Raw genomic sequence first — 17718 nt, 5'->3', positions numbered from 1 at the left:
AAAAATATTTTCCACAAAAAAACAGGTCCATTCAGAGCTTGCCCCGAGGCATTTCGAACCCACAGCACGAGACAACCCCTCTTGACAGATGACTATAATCCAATGAAAAGAACTCATTTAATTCGGTTTGTGTTACGTTGCCGGCTGACCGAGTCCAAATTGTCCTCAGAGGAGTCAATCTGCTTCAACATTTAATACGTCAGCAAGTCATGTAACCGTATAATGGCACGGATCACAGCCTAGAGTTACGTCCCTTCTGTCTAACAGCTTAGAAGTCGTGTTCGGTGATATGCACACAGATAAGGTAATACAATAATCAAAAAATGATCAGTTTTTAGAATCTGATATAGGTGTCCATTTCAAAATACTGTATCACGTCTGAGTCAAAAATAATAGTATCGTTAGGCGAGAAAGAACTTTTAAAAAAGGTTTGGTTGCAATGTACCAAAGAGATCCGCGCTGAGAGGCACGGGAATGCAGAACTTCAGCTCAATACAAAACATGGATTCTATAACACAAAAGAGCCATGTCAGAAATTTTGTAAAAGGCGGTAATTAAGACTCCTACAGGGCGTCAACGATGGAACATCCCCTCCTGTTATACGCATGCAAAACCCGAGATCAATTCATGCTGTACTGTTAGAGAGGCCACACTCCACATTCACCTTAAAACTGATTCCAATAAACAAGAGACGGTAGTGAATTTTATAATTTACGGTAATTTATAGGCACAATGATGGAACATCACTCTCGTGTTATTGTGCTTTGTTTGGACTCTTATCGAAATAAATTACCCCTATTGAAATAATTGCATCAACAGGCGTTACAAGTGAAATTTCAGTATAAGTCTTACATTGTAAATCCTAATGAAATAGGTTAATACTTCACTATAAGAGAATATCAACCCTTATTGAAATATTACGGATTCTATTCACTAATGCATATATACAGGCCGTATTGACGATTATTGAAGTATTTTTAGAATTATTCTGTGCAAACATTAACTATATTTTCATTCTAAAAACGGAAATAACTCCACCATGAAGTGTTCTTGCATTTATAATTTTGCACTTCATTTCACTTTCCCTGTTGTTTTCTTATGACATTGATTGGATGTATTTGTGGATGTATTTATACTGCTTTACACTTTCAAGGTCAATCGTACATGGTTTTACCTCAGCAAATTACAGATTAAGTTTGAGTTTCAGGCCTCTATGGTCATACACCATCATTAACGCCAAAACGATCTCCACTTTCGCCCCGTTAACTAATATGGAAAAGTTGCGAAGGTGCAAAATTACGTTCGCAGAGAAAATTCCTGAATTTATCATTATTGTAAATTTCAATACGTCAAGGCTTATTTGGTATACAGATGTCACTACAAAACAATATAAAAAGGAAACTACCAAGAAACGTGGCACTTGAACGGAGACTTGGGCTGAGATGGTTTCTGGATTTACAGCTTAAGGCATCAATCAGTGCACAGAATGGAGCAACTACCAAGGAAACACGCATTCAGGAAAAGAAACCCAGCATCACACAGGAGATGCAATGGAGCAATGCCTATTGAAGAAAGGCGATATCCCCAAGAAGGATTTAGTTTCACTCATGACCTCGCGAATACAACAGTGGCTATAAACGTTAGACTCTTCAACTGTTCAGTCAAAACTATAAAAAATGCCAACAGAATGGCGTCATGTCGAAGGGAATTTCATTTCATCTTTTTGAGGTAACTGATTGATTGATCAGTTGATTGATTGATTGATCGATTGTTGTCTAACGCCATACTCAAGAAGTTTCCACATCCGATAGCGGCCAGATTTATAGCTGGAGGAAACAGGAATCCCGGTCTTAAACCGTGACCATTGGCAAGTCAGTCACGAGCTTTCCCACGTGCGACATACACATTTGAAAGGAAGGAGATTTATTGTTCATACGATTAAGTCTCCTTTCAAGTATCTTTGAACCAAAACTGTGAGAAATTTATCAGAAAAAATAAATGTTCAGATATAATGTATCAAGATAAGCACTGTTTCATCATAACACTATATGATTTGGCTTACAGGCGCCCATACATTATGATTTTCAATTACGTAGCAAATTTTGACACATTCAGTATCTGCTTGGCAGAACTTCACCAACAATGCAAGACAAATTAACGATATAAAGTTCCTTCAAATGTTATTATTTAGCTGGCACATCGTACTGTAGTAAACTGAAAATTTTCAGCAACCTTCACCTGTAGACAGAAACTTGATAACTTCGGGAACTGAAGTATTTGATCACATTTCTAACTTCTACTGCCAACAAAGACATCGACCAGACAATAAACACTGAAGGAAACAAACTGGCAGCATTAGTCGGACACTTCCTTGGTTGTGGAGAATTGTAAAGTTTAGCCTTCCTACAGCTGGCATGTTGCAACCCTGACTGGTTGTAATTTCACTGACAAGATGGCTACAATATTGGTGGACCTAGTTGTCTGGATGGGCAACTCTGTGGTTAGGGGCTCCACTGGTTTATAGTCACATCACTGGATGAGTCATCTTAATGGTTTTTAATGCTTGCTGGGTATCTTATATATTGAGAATCTCAGTTGGCCAGCAGGAGAAACTATCAAGAAAGTTGTAGCTATTTGACATGTTTGGGGTTCCACGTTGTATATAAGTACACTACGTCTTGTAGAATCACATTTTGCAGTTCTTGGATGACCGTGGGAAAGGTATAGTGTCTTTGATGTTATGGATACCCAGCAATGATTGGAGGAAACGTTCAAAACCCATCCCAAATCCTCCATGAGGGGCAGATCCAAATCTGCGGATGTCCAGATACCTGCCAAACATTAAAGGTAAGAATTTTCATCCGAGACAGTGGTCACATGGAGTATAATGATAGACTTCACAGAGATAATAAACTATAATACATTCTAGAAGCTTTCAGTAAAGTTTGAGACGATCAAATCCCTGTCATCAACCCAATCCGCACAAAATGCTTCAAACAAGCATACTGAATCACTGGAAAGATTCCACAACGTACCAAACCATCATCCACTTCATCGCACTGGATTTTAATCGACTAGCAGATGTTACACATCCCATGGAGATGAGGATGATGGCGAAATCATCTCTGATTATCACAATTAACACACCAACTACATATGCTTAACTTATTTAATTAACTGGTGTTTAATGGATTCTCAAGAAAGTTTAACTCATATGAAAGTAATCAGGTTTTTGGATTGACTGATCATTGTTTCACTCCATGTTCAAAAGTTTTTTATATGATGACAGCTATTCTTATTACGAATTGTCATGGTAGACACCACACCCTCCTGATGCACCTATGGCCACTTACTGTGCAATTGACAACAAACAGTGAGAGCCTGGAAATTTATAAATTTCATGTCCAAGGTCAGGATTGACCTTGCACCTAGAGTAACTTATGGTTACAAGTCATGACTTTCACTCACTGAGTTACATTATGCTCTCAGGTTATTATGGGTGGGGGAAAACGAATTATTCTATTAAGCCTGTGAGCATAAGGATAGAAAAATATTCCCACTGCATTTATACACTTTTAACAGGGACCAGCTGTCAGTCATTAAACCGATATTTCAGATTTATATCGCATCAAACGTTTTCATCACTAGGCCAATTTCACAATTTCAAGAACATTCAACAGAAATCATTGAAAATCATCAAGAAATATGCAAATTATGTACAAATTAAAGAATACATGGGCTGTAGGTTTAGAATACATGAAGGTGCACAGCTACATGTATGTTTATATGCCTACGTATTGAATACTGTAGGTGTTTCCTGATGATTTATGGACTGACAATGAATCCTTCCTTTCTCGGAATTACTTCCTTATGCATGTACATGTATGTTATGCTACAAGTCTGTACATGTACACTGCGTAAGAAGCTCTTCTTACCATGCATAATCCTCTGTCATGCACAGCTCCTCCATCCTAGCTTTTAGAATGTCCAACCTTTCTTCCCTGAGGGATCCGCCAAACACTTCCCCCACCCCAGGGAACAGCAAGTCCACTGATGATACCTGTACATATATACACATCATTTCATATACTAGTAAAGCAGACAAGACCGTGTGAATCTGATTTCTGTATCGGTACAATTCATGGCAGCATTTAGCCTGAGGAAAAGATTTTGAACAAATTTTTGATTTAAAATTCAAATTCTGCCTCGCCAAAGTTTTAGAGAGAAACTTCATATTTATTGATTTGATTAGTGTTTATTACAATGTACCTTACCAATTTTTCTCACTTTCAAAGGTGACCATCATTTACGTGTGCAGGAAACCAGAGTGCCCTTGAGCCATCAGAATTACAAACTACATTAAATTTTAATTATCTGACTGTGGTTTTACGATGAACTCAAGAATTAATATTTTACTTGTATAACAGCGGCCAATTCTATAGTGAGAGGAAACTGGGAAGAGTCTGGGGAAAACCATCAACCATATGCCAAGTTGCTGGCAGAATTCCCCATGCAGGCATATAAAAATACATGTTTCTCAAAGTCAAACTTGATCAGTATCTTGTCTTGGGGAAGCCAAGTACCAAGTGTAAATTCAAAACAGTGGACCGTTGTGAGAGAAATGCAGAGCTCAGGACAGAGTAGAACTTGATCTGTAATTTGTGACAGACTTAAGAGCCTGTCAGATGGGGAGTGAACCAATGGTACCCTCCAGTACAGTAGGGGACCAGTAAACTATAGGTTAAAAGTCTACGGGTTACATACGTTATGCCTGGTATGTGCATCAGTGCATTATTTCATCTATTATTACAGAAATGACTCCTTTTAGAGTCATTGTTGCATCCCAGGTCTAAAATTTCAACTCTTCCACAATTAGCAGTTTAAAATCAACAACAATGACTCAATAAAGAGTCATCATTTCTATTCCGTTACACCTACTTTAAACTTTTACATATTTATTTAACATGACAATTATGCAAATGCAGGGCAAATTGCACAAACTTCCTCTCTCATTTTGCTGCAGTTTCTCGTCTGCTGTTAACACCTGCTCTAGAGTGTCAATGAATGGACCATACACATGCACAAATCAGAGGAGTAAAGCAATTAGCAGAAGTTTGTTGCTTTCTAAGTTAATGAATTTGAGGCCTGAACACATGTGAAAACCCCTACTTTGAAATGGTTTCATCCACGGTGTAGTTTTATGACACGAGTGGCGAAACAGCTATATTCCAAAGCGTACGTCTCTGATTTTAGACTAGTTGATGTTCATCACTATATGTACACATAGTAGGAAAATCCAAAGTATAGTAGAAATTCCAATTTATAACCATAATAACGGTTAACATTTGCTTCCTCAAATATATTTTGAAAGGGAAATACAGAGAAGAGTGCAAAAAAAAAAAAACTTACTGTCTTTCCATCATTGTTGGCTCTGGCATAAAATGGCTTCAGTTCTTTGGGGAAATCAGTGACAAAAACAGGAATATTGTTGAAGTAAGACACCAGATAATGCTCATGTTCCTTCTGGAACTCTTTTCCCCACTGCAATTTCAAACCACATGCCATGTATTTAAAAGCTGTATACTGAATAATTCCTGGGCTATCTTTCCACAATAGTCAGTTTTTTTTTTCTAACTCTTGCCATAAATCACATCATCTTATGGCACCATAACCTAGAAAATGCCATTTGAAAAAGAAAAAAAACATATGAGAAAAGAGACTTACAAAACGTCCCATGTGAAAACTTCCGTCTGCCTGAACTTCCTCCATCCCCTTCAGGATGAGGGTATGCAGAAAGTGAGGCAGACGCATTAGACACTTTTGTGTTTTTGGAATGAAAAGCTTGTAGTGTAAATCACTATTATCGTTAATAATTATTCTGCACTTTCTAGACATACAGCGCAGATTCTAGTGCCGAAAATTGGATGAGACCTCTCTCAGTTTTGAGCCAGGGCTTTTGAGTCACCAAATTGTCAGCAACACAAGTCAACTGTCTGGACCACTCAACCAGGCCTTCTGCTAAAATACATGTACATGTAGGAGGTAGCCAACAATTTGGTGCCCAGCTCTGAGGTCACTGGTTTGAAACCCAGAGGGCTCTCCCCCAATTTTCAGAACCACAATCCGTGCCACACCCAGAAATTGTAATCCCTAATAACGGTAATACTGTTTGTACTGAAAAATTGGATTCCTAAATGACATTTACATGTACCAATGGAGCCATTAAATGGAGCTGTGTCATTTGTGAACATCACAGTGGATAACACATGTTTGCCGTAAAGTCTACCAGCCACCTACATGTACCTCCTATGTTGTTCGACTGGTCTAGATCGTGACTAAGTAATGTTGGTGATTCGCTCGTCGGATCAAACTTGGGAAGGATGTCAGCCAATTTTCACTAGTAGAATTTATGCTATATCCAGATAGTTTTAACATTAATAAACCATAACACTGTTTACTTAAAAATCAACTTTCTAAATGAAAATCTACCAACAAAAATAAGGTCAAAACATTTATATAAAATCAATAAGGGTTTAAGTTGTTTCAGTAAAACATCACCAATAAGACTTGCACAATATCACATGTAAACTGTAACTTACTGTAACTTTAAACTCAAACTCGTTATTCTTCTTGGACAAAACTTGAACAGCATCACTGTACGGTATCCTTAAAAATGACAGAAAACAACAAGTAAGCATTGGCTGGAAAGCAACCGAAAACCACAATACCATATACCACTTTTACTCTTAGTATTATTTAAGATTTCTTCGCAGAACAAACCAAATCTTCTCCAAATTTCATATTTTTTCTGGTCCAGTTTACCAGTACATGTCTAATGTCTAATGTGTGCATATAAACAACTTTATTCTGTGTTTGGAATAAAAATAAAAAATATATCTATGAAGTGGTTCATGAAATGAGCTTTAAAATTCAAACACTAAACTCCATTTTTGCAATCATTATCCAGTATTTCTACAGTATTTACACAGTATTTCGTGTGTGAATACACGAACCTGTCACATAATTTTTTTTTTTTTTTTTTTGGATTGGTGTTTTACACTGTACTCAAGAATATTTCACTTATATAACGGCAGCCAGCATTATGGAGGGTGGAAACCGCGCAGAGCCCAGGGGGAAACCCACAACCATCCGCAGGTTTGTGGCAGACCTTCCCACATACAACCGGAGAGGAAGCCAGCATGAGCTGGACATGAACTCACAGCAACCGCATTGGTGAGAGGCTCCTGGGTCATTACTCTACGGTAATGTGCTAACCAACTGAGCCACGGAGGCCTCCCTGTCACATAATAGTAGATCTGATGATATACTGACTGTCTTATTGACCATCAGATGTTGGTCCAATCAAATTCATTCATACATGTACACAGTTTGAAAAGTAAAGAGGGCTCTTTGACAGAATCATATGGAGAGAAACAATGCTTTCGACTGCTACTCAGGTTTTACATCTCAACACAAAAAGAGGTTATTAATTGACCGGGAGTGCATGCAGGTCTTTCTGCATATCTAGTTTAATAGCAATAAGTGTATGATGCAACTGCAAGATCTGACTTTAGTGAGACTGCATATAACACCCCTTACACATGTACCTCACCTACACAACACATGTCCTTCATATAAGCTGTGTTCAGCGATTAACAGCCAACATAGAGCTTTTGAGTTGTGATGTTATGACATCGTGCTGATGTCCTTTCATGCCTTGATCACTTTACTGCATACATTAATATTATCCATAACCAATGAAAATTATTACGTGAAATATTTCTTTAAAGGGATTTGAAAGTCAGGTAAATAAAGTCGTTCTGTGGATAACTTTCATATCTGTTCATACCTATCCATGTTAAAATGTAGCAATTTACCCACTAAGGGTCACGTCACTATGGGACTTCGCCAAGATATCTTAACATGATAACTGGAAACCTCGGTATTTCTGTGATATCTTCACAAGGTTGAGAAGATAAATTGGATATTGACCAAGATTCTTCCAGTTGCAAAGCAGAAACACTATAGTGTCACAGGTTCATTTTATTTTCACCATGATAAATGTCTTTTTTTTTAATACAGGAATTCCTTCTTACCTGTGCCACTCACTGGACAGGATCTTTTCAACTATAGCCTGCAATATAGAACAGTTGCAGGTGTTTACAGTATTAAGCTACTTTCAATATTTATTCATTTCAATGATATAATAATCAATTTATATACATGTACATGTATGATGGCACTGAAGATCAAGGTTTAAGAAAGGTCACGGTCTAACAAATCTCAAGGACAAATGAATGTCAAGGCTAATCAAGACATTTAAGCACCTGTGTTCACTTCAACATAGTAATTTTCAAGAACTACATGTACAGCTGCAACGAATACTCAATTCAAATTATTTACCTGACATTATACAGGGTATAACTCCCTAATCACTTCTGGGTTACCTGTCAGACCCATATTTACCACTTGATGTCAGAAATGTTACCTTATGGCCAGGTGCAACATGCTTATGGAATACTTCCACATCTTCAGCAGATTTCTCCATAATCTGATGACCAGAAACTTTGACAAGACTCTCCATCTCCTGAAAAATAGAATGCACAACTTAATTTTAAAAACATAATGCTTACAATCACTTGCAAATGGTATAACTATGGAACCTTCTCTTAGGTCATCAGATTCAAATAAACTTCAGACATTCACATTATTGTCACGAATCTTACCCAGTCAAATTATACTGATACTATAAACAAACAAGCCATAGCAATTAATATAGGAAATGAGAAGACGAAAATCTAACAAAGGTGATTAAGGAGAAAAAATTCACCTACATGGCTAAGTGATCATTAGAACAGGTCTTCACACTTTTCAGGCATACCTTTAAAATATCCTCCAGTGACTCTGTAAAGGCTAACTCTGCTTCTATCATGTAAAATTCACACAGGTGATGGCGACCACGGGAATTTTCTGCTCTGAAAGTTGGACCAAAGGTGTAGACCTTGCTGAAGCCACTGGAATGAGATGCAAAACCATGTGTATGTTTATACAGGATTTGTACTGAGAAACTACAAGTACGTCCAGCAAAATTTCATTTCACCTGGTGTGCAAAAATTTATACTGGTACCAGACCTTAATTGTATGGATCCAAATCTCAAATCCTATGGTGAATCCTGTACAAGAACCTGAGATATTTGAGCACCTTTGTGTACCTAACTTTTGATCCTACACGCCATATAATAAACCAACCTAAACAATACATTCTGGTGGTTGTTTCATCATATTAATTTGATTTATTTATTTCCCTTCTGTTTAACGCCACACTTATGCATTTACATGCCACTTTGTCTCTGATTTGATGATGGTCATCTTCATACATGAAGGAAGCAAGTCATCCTAGTGCCCTGGGTAAACCATCAACCTCTGACAAACTTTTCCCACATAATGGTTTTGAATTTTGAAAATCCTACGAAAATAAGTCTGAAATTTGCTATTGCAAAAAAAAAAAAAAAATATGGCCAATTCATCTTGGACTTAAGTTGCCAATGTGGTGCAGGAAAAAGCAACCCATTTTGTATTAGGCCACACAAAGAGGTAATGTCATGCAGGGCACATCAATGACTGACTGACTGAATGAGGGGGTGAGCCCTTAGGGTTTAACGTCGTACTTAATAATTTTTAAGTCATATGATGAAGGAGTCCTTAGTGTGCATGTACGTGTAATGTGCCTCCTTGTTATAGGACAGACTGCCACCGCTCTTTTATCTAGTGTTGCTTCACTGAAATGACTTACGGACTAAGAAAAAGTCGTTAATGCAAGATGTACTCTGTGGCTTTACATGTGACATTTATCCATTTTACATAAACAGTACAGGAATACTGCACTGGAAATTCTGATCCATGATGAGAAGCTCTTGTTATTTAATTATTTACTTTTATATCCCACATACAAGTGTTACATGTAGTAGTTAGACATGCGTGAATGTTTACTGCTATATTTCACCTTAAGTCTGGTAGGTTAAAATGCACTTTAAGAAGTACACAGAGGCCTTAAAATGCTACTTTTGATGCCAACACTTAAGTTTGTCTCATAAGAAATTAATTATATCTCTCAAAAAAACTCTTAAATTACCTTACTAAGAGGATGAATCAATCAAAATCAAGGCATTTAAAAAATGCTAAACATCAGGTGAAATATAGCAAATCCATGCTTCAATTCAGTTTCACACAGGCATGTACAAATTCAAGACAAAATTGAACCTTTACGCACCTAGACAAACCCTTCTATTTATAGCCCAGTCTGTGTTAACACAGGAATATAACTGAACCATTAAACCTGTCAGGCTGAAATGAACATTCCCCGGTGCCCAGTGAAGTCTGGAGGTCATGCCTTAGACATGACAACGGAGTAAACTCCCTTGTGATGTCTGCCTATAATCATATCAATTACTTTCGTCTAAATTTGCATTACAGTATTTACCCATTGACAGCCTCCAATTGTAGTTGCCCAGAGACAGTCAAATAAGCCAAGTGGCCGAAAAACAGGGGAGGCTTGTCCTTGGGTGACTTGTCATTACCTGTCGTTAAGTCTACAGCACCTGAGCTACCTGGCTAAGACAATAAAATGCAAATGGTCACTTGAGAGTTTTGGTAATTGGAACTGGACTGAGGTAGTAATATGACAAAACAATTAAAAAACAGAAAATTCCAACTGTCTCAGCTCTATTCTAAAGAATTATTCCCATGGCTGAATCATGAAAAAGGTAGGTGGATAACAGGTTCAAAGGCCGATTTACCAAAACCCAAGAAGATTTATTTATTTCATTGACGTTTTACGCCGTACTCAAGAATATATCACTTATACGATGGCGGCCAGCATTATGGTGGGAGGAAAGTGGGCAGAGCCCGGGGGAAACCCACGACCATCCACAGAAAACTGATAATGTGTCATGACGGCTGTCATGGTGTCGGGGGAAATCATCATGCTATGCAGGCTTCACAAATTGATGTTTACAAAAGGGAAAGACAATGATATATTTATGTCACCAACATGTACGTTGGTGTTTAAATGGGAATACTCTATTTATTTCGCTGACTGGTTTTTGCAAAGCCATACTCAAGAATATTTCACTTAATATACAACAGCAGCCAGTAATATGATGGAAGGAAACTGGTTAGATCCTGGGGAAAAGCACAGGTTGCTGGCAGCATGAGCCAGATTTGAACTCACAGCCATCACATTGGTGGGAGGCTCCTGAGCTAGCATACTAACCTCTCAGCTATAGATGCCCATACATCTACTGCAATTTACAGACATAAACAGAATCTCTCTGAGTTTCACTTTGATCATCAGAATTTGGTTATGACAGGTTAAAAACTAGTCAAACACAGGATTCCTCGGGTGGATGTGACTTTTCATACCTGTATTGAGTGCTTATCACATGAATTCAGCCTATACCTGTACTAAAGCACTTGGTGATTTTGAGTACAGCTAAATTTGAATCAAATACAAAAAAAAAAAAAAGAGTCTTGTACAGAGCCATATTAACTATACATTTCACCAGTTCCCTGTAATACACTTCTACATGGATTTTAACAGCGTAACACATTTTTAAGTCTTCATTGCGGTTCTGACTATTAGTATCATGTACATCTGCTGCTTAATACATTTACTGTTAATCTTTAACCTTTTTTGCATGTTTATTCGAATATATTCAAAAGGCATTATTCTGTATTGATTGGATAAAATTATACTCTTTGTGAAGCCCTATAAATGGCCAAACTAACCAATGTAGCTTAATCTCGAAAATCACATTAAAAACATGGAAAGTTGCACTTTCATACACAAAAAGTTCCAGAAAATAAGATAGTTGCATTATGCTTAAAGTAAGTACAAACTGCCCATAGCTAGTGCAAAATGGCGATATTTAATGCAAACTGCCCATATCTAGTACAAACTGCCCATATCTAGTGCAAAATGGCGATATCTAATGCAAACTGCCCATATCTAGTGCAAACTGCCCATATCTAGTAAAAACCCATGAGAACTAGTTAACACACGTACATGTATTCATTTTACCTGAAGACTAAACACCTCTCCAGCTCCCTCTGCATCATGTGATGTGATGACAGGTGTATTCACCAAACAGTAGCCATTATTCTGAAACAATACACAGTATTCTGTCAAAATATACCTTTAAGTGTTATGTCAGGCATGTGGGACACACATGCAATGTACTATGTGTTTCACCTTCCACCCATCCACACAGCCTTCCACCCATCCACACAGCCTTCCACACATCCACATGATCTCCCATATACAAAACTTTCCACTTATCCACAAGGCATTCCACTTCAACACATCCACAAAACCTTCAAGACATCCACTAGATATTCTACTCCCAAACATGCACAAGATTTTCCCAACCCACACATCCACAAAACCCTCACATGATCTCACACATATTCACAAAACCTTCTGCACATCCACAAAACCTTACACACATTCACCAGACATTCTACTCCCAAACGTGCACAAGATTTTCCCAACCCACAAATCCACAAAGCCTTGAACACATTCATCTGATCTCCCACATATTTTGCACATCCACAACACCTTCCACACACATTCATCAGACAGTCTACCCCCAAAAAAGATTTTCCCAACCCACACAACCACAAAACCTTCGACTTTAAGAAAAACAATTTAGAAAAACACCCAACCATTGTCAAAACAGGAAGTTCATTACAGTATATATACCTGAAAGTACTGATGAATTGCCATTGTAGCAGAGTTTCTAGTCCTGAGCAGGGAACTGAAGAAGTTTGTTCTGTGTCGCAAATGGGGGAATCCCCTGGTGTAGTCCACAGAGTGTCGCTCCTTCATCTTGAAAGGGTAGTCCTAAATCACAACACATAACATGACAGTTTAACATAAATTGAAATTCACAGCGTGTTGTGGACTTTCGGCTATTTACCCAAAGATTTTCATCAAAAAGTTAATTTTTTGAGACATATAAATGTCATAACATACATGTACAGGTTGTACTTATGGTGCTGCAACTATGGCCCTACATTTTTACAGCAGGATATCATCCTATCTTCCAAACAAAGGGAGAATGAACGAACCTTTAAACACTCTTCTAATATCAATAGAATCAGGCAAAATGAATTATTAATTCATGGATAAAATGTCAGTTCAAATACAGTACTTAAATTGAGGGTCATTCTTCCCTTAAGGCAACACCATTAGCCTACCTTGGGATCACAATTTCCGACCAATGTCACTTTATCTGCCTTCAATTCCACTGTCTGTCCAGATGCTGGACTCTTCATCAGTTCCCCCTCAACTGACACACTGCTGCCCAACGTCACCCTAAAACAAAAACCAATACATATTTAAAGGTTAACTAGTTCTTTACCTGTCTTTGTCAAATATGTCAAAGCTATCAGTACACCCATTCCCATTAAGCATCACCGAGAAATATCAGACACATGTGACCTAGGAACAGACTGACGTTGTGCTTATGAAAAATCAGCAAACAAAAAATAAAGAACATAAGCATCTGCACGCTTACGGCCTTGGATAGATAATTTTTTCTCTCAAATGCCATGACATACTGCCATGGCAACTGCATCAGGTTTTTAAATGGAGCTCGCTCTGACATTGGTTTAGGGCCATCTATGGCCGAACAAAATTTTGCCAACCTAACGTCTAAGAGATGTCGGACAAGCCAAAAATAAACCGCACAAATCTAGACAGAGTATAAATTACTCAAAATGTGATGTTTCCCTTGGATTGTAAAACATTGTGACATCAAAGTAGCCATGGTTCATACATGACTTTCAGCGACATCACAAAAACTGTGATGTTGTTGCACATTTGGTCCATCCCACAACTGCAAGATTCATATTAAAAATACCTTATTTCTTTATTTTATTTGACTGATGTTTTACGCCATAGTAAAAAATATTTCTTTTATACAACGATAACCCGAATTATGGTGGGAGGAAATCTCGCTCTACCCACAGCCATCAGCAGGTTGCTGGCAGACCTTCCCACAAATACACCAAGTTTTCTCAAAGAAAACTGGCACAATTTTTTTACAATATTTATTCATTTACTTGACTGGTGTTTTACTCCGTGATTATGGCGACCAGCATTTATATGGTGGAAGGAAACTGGGTAGAGTCCAGTGGACTTATACAAGAGCACAAGCCTGTTGGCAGCCATTATTTTATGTAAATTAAAGTTGCTGATGTTCATCTTTAATACAAGAAAACTATTAAAGGCCAATGGCACAACAATTTAAGTACTGCATTACACCAAGAGAATAATGTTGTGCTGAAATCACTTTACAAACTTCTTGAAAGAATTTTTGTAACCTTTCTAAAAAAAGGGGTTTAGAGAATACGAAATTAACGAAGTCTTGTAAAGGAAACCCCTGTCGTAGTTCATCAGCCCTCATTTATGTGCAAGAACTCAGTATCTTCACAGAACACAAAATGGTCATATTTAGTGACATGAACAGACATGAAGGATAAATGCTTCTCCAGTATAAACTAGCTGTCTTACCCTTCAGCTTGATCTGGTGAGGCCACTATCTGCAGATGCTTCAGGCAGGAGCCATCTGTGATGTTGATAAAGACAACATCCTTGTGTAATCGAACACTGTTTACCCAGCCCTATGTGGAAAAACGTTCCTAGGTGAAGTCATAAATGTATTAGATTTCAAGACCACTGTATAAATTAACAAAGGCAGAACTAGATTGGAAAACAGGACATCAACCACACTGTAAACAGGAATATTAACAATTTTCTCAAAATTAAACCGGAGTCCCTGAGTTGAGCATAGTACTACTTTAACTACTGATTGTTATCTCAATGTTTTGGGTGTTCTGAGGTACAGGGGTTTGTAATCATGTAATAAAATGATTTAGAAAGACTTATCGGACTTGTGGTGAAATGGTGTATGCTGTACATGCTGGTGTTACTAGCTGGTGTGCTATTACCGAGTAGAATATACATGGGGTGTCATGTCTGCAGGCGAGCTGAGAGGTGAGAGCCACAGTAGACGCCTGTTTTGGACTGCATACATCGTTTCGAAAGACTTATCGGACTGGGATGGGCAACTGTAAAGTCTAGGCTGATCCTTTTGTTACTCAGCAAGTCGATTTTCTGATGTTTGTTGTGAAAAACTGTTCTTCACTGAACTGACATCACTCTACTACGTGACAACACCCTCAACTTCAAAATTCCCAGGCGAGCGAGTTGAAATCGCCATATGAATGTGAAACTATGTCCATGCAGTTTTCTATTTTAAACACATTTGTTGGCAGTCAGTGTTTGTGAAAATAGCTTGAGCATAAGTTATAACAATTCACGTGCAGAATTCAGAATTACAGTTTGACTTTGAGAGCAGGGGTCCGTTCTATTCGCTCCCCAGAGGCCACTGGAGTAGGCCAGTGGCACCACTGCCGCCACCGAGTCTGACGTCGATGGAGTCGGTGGCGTGTATTATAGGGTCTTAACTCACGCGACTTGGCGCGACTTCCAGTACATTGGGACGTCACACTGTGCCCTCTGGAGGCCACTGAAGCTGCCACCACTGATGGACAGATCGACAAATGGAACGCACCTCTGACATCGACAAAACAACAGCAACAGCCAATAGCCAATAGCCAATTCGTTAGTTTAGCCCTTACTTTTGTATTAAAACGTTGTCCTATCTTTTCTTTCTCATACAGTAGTTCTGAAACACGTCTCCTTTCACTTAACATTCTGCTGAATGTCCAACACCTCCCTCTTGTCATCCATTCTTTGCTTTTCCACCAACATTGTCTTAAAACATGTTTACCAATGGGCGCCGCCATGATTGACTACGCCGGGCTGAATACCACGCTGTTTCTAATTGTCAAAAAAATATTCGTTTGAGAAAACATATCGTACCCATAATCTGTGCAGTAGTTAAGAGAGATAATAAATCCTAGGAGTGTGTATTGTAGCCACTTTATCCAATTTTGTATTTGAACCAATAAAGACGATCCGCAGCAACGAATGTTACGACCGGATGTGCGTTCTGCTTGCTGTAGTGCAGTACAGTGTGCTAAGCACTTAGCAACCTCTGCCGCAGTACTCATTTTCAGCTGATCGGACTAATGGCGCCTCTTGTAGTATGAGATTCTTACATATTAACGGGAAAGTCGTCCGTTACTTTGAATCACAATATGTTCGGTTAAGGTCTGTAACGCTCGTCATTTTCGAACTGTATCTATTACCGCTTAACCTGGGGCTAGGGAACAGTTGCAATCAAAGCGCGACTGAGATACCTTGTTTAATTGTTATTTGACCTGGAACTCATTCATGGACTACGAATTTGAACTTTGATATGGAATTCATGCCTGGAATATCCACCGTCTGCCCGGAATCATTGAAAACTGATGACCGCTTCTCTTTTGTGTGTTACCGGCTTTATTTCCTATTTGTATAATTTCTTACATACCTTTGTCTTTGGGAGCTAGTGTTAAACGCTGTTTTGGAAATGGATCTTGCGATTATCGACTTGGAACGCCCTTTACGGACTACGAATGGTATACGAATGTCGGACATGACGCTTATATTCGTACTCATTTTCAGTTGATCGAACTAATGCATTCGTGCGTTTAAACTGGTCCAGGTAAATGCTGCGATAAATTAACTCATTGACATTTTCTGCACTCTAACCTATGAATACGTTTCTAAAGTTTCCAATAAAAAACAAAAACATGTAGCACAGCCTTGGCTAGTGATGTAGCGAGTTCTACCATCACATTCCGCTGCGGACAGAAACCTTTAAACAACGATGAAAATGAAGTTTTCTGTGTTTTCCGAATATCATACCTTTAAGCCACGCTGAAAATGAAGTTTCCTGTGTTTCTCGAAGTTCATATTCCGGTAGCTGAGTTAATCCAGTTGATTTATTCTCTTCATGTGCATTTGTCATTCACTTTTTTTATAAACAACATCCTTTGTTCTTGATGATAAATTTATTTTAAAAAAGTCATTGAATCTTTGTAAATGACGGTAAAATCAGAAAAAAATCCGCCTTCAGTCTCCTCCAACACCCCTAAAATAAAATAGCGTCAATTAATCGGCCACAGTATACAAAAAAGTTGGCATGCTGTACATCCGCAAAGATATTTCCCCTATTTTGTTGCTGCATAATGTGTTGATTAGGTTGGGAGAGAACCTGACACTGGTTTGCTCATCACTTTATCACGCAATTGCAATTATTGTATTATGCAGATAACTGTAAGAGTATTTTAAGTAATGACTGAATGTTACTCGAGAAATCTGTAGGCGATAAAGTCTAAATTCTAGACGCGTGTGTTGTATGCCGCATGAAGAAAGGGGGACACACTTAAACAAGACGAGCGATACAAAACAATTAAAGGTAATCTCACGTGATAAACATTTCAGGAATGTGTCACTAGTTCATGATCGACATGAATTCGTACAAAGAGGCTATAAGAAAAAAAAAATATCAAGGCAATAACAACCAATCACTCCACAAACAAGCCCGTCGTATTTCATCAACATTTTCCTTTACGATGATTAAAGAACCAGTCGTTGAGAACAAAATGTTGGTTTAATGTGTACCATTTGGACCAATTGTTTGCTTGATTATGACATCCAACCCGCACTTCAGCAATATATGGCTGAAATGTTTAAACAACCAA

The 17718-nt window shown here is 38.2% G+C and overlaps 1 protein-coding gene across 1 annotated transcript; it reads right to left on the bottom strand.

Annotated features, from left to right (window-relative positions):
* Nucleotides 1-1708: 1708 nt before the first annotated feature.
* On the bottom strand, nucleotides 1709-15826 carry LOC135472927 (asparaginyl-tRNA synthetase-like). Its single transcript, XM_064752660.1, has 13 exons — nucleotides 15706-15826; nucleotides 14576-14685; nucleotides 13258-13375; nucleotides 12761-12901; nucleotides 12080-12160; nucleotides 10481-10611; nucleotides 8882-9014; nucleotides 8489-8587; nucleotides 8097-8134; nucleotides 6600-6666; nucleotides 5410-5541; nucleotides 3936-4060; nucleotides 1709-2831 (listed from the first exon to the last, which is right to left on the bottom strand). The coding sequence occupies exons 1-13, from the start codon at nucleotides 15811-15813 to the stop codon at nucleotides 2687-2689; spliced, it is 1428 nt and encodes a 475-aa protein (XP_064608730.1). The 5' UTR covers nucleotides 15814-15826; the 3' UTR covers nucleotides 1709-2686.
* Nucleotides 15827-17718: the final 1892 nt, after the last annotated feature.

This window comes from Liolophura sinensis, chromosome 8, assembly GCF_032854445.1.
Source record: "Liolophura sinensis isolate JHLJ2023 chromosome 8, CUHK_Ljap_v2, whole genome shotgun sequence".
Lineage (NCBI taxonomy): Eukaryota > Metazoa > Mollusca > Polyplacophora > Chitonida > Chitonidae > Liolophura > Liolophura sinensis.
The sequence above is the reverse complement of the archived record's forward strand: the minus strand, read 5'-3'. Positions and strand labels throughout refer to the sequence as shown.

Coding starts and splice junctions, on each gene's coding strand:
- LOC135472927 (XM_064752660.1), bottom strand. CDS start 15,813: ATGACAAGAGGGAGGTGTTGGACATTCAGCAGAATGTTAAGTGAAAGG. Junction 6,667..8,096: donor CTGTCCAGTGAGTGGCACAG/GTAAGAAGGAAT, acceptor GTCATTTTTAAG/GATACCGTACAGTGATGCTG. Junction 4,061..5,409: donor CCAACAATGATGGAAAGACA/GTAAGTTTTTTT, acceptor ATATATGTACAG/GTATCATCAGTGGACTTGCT.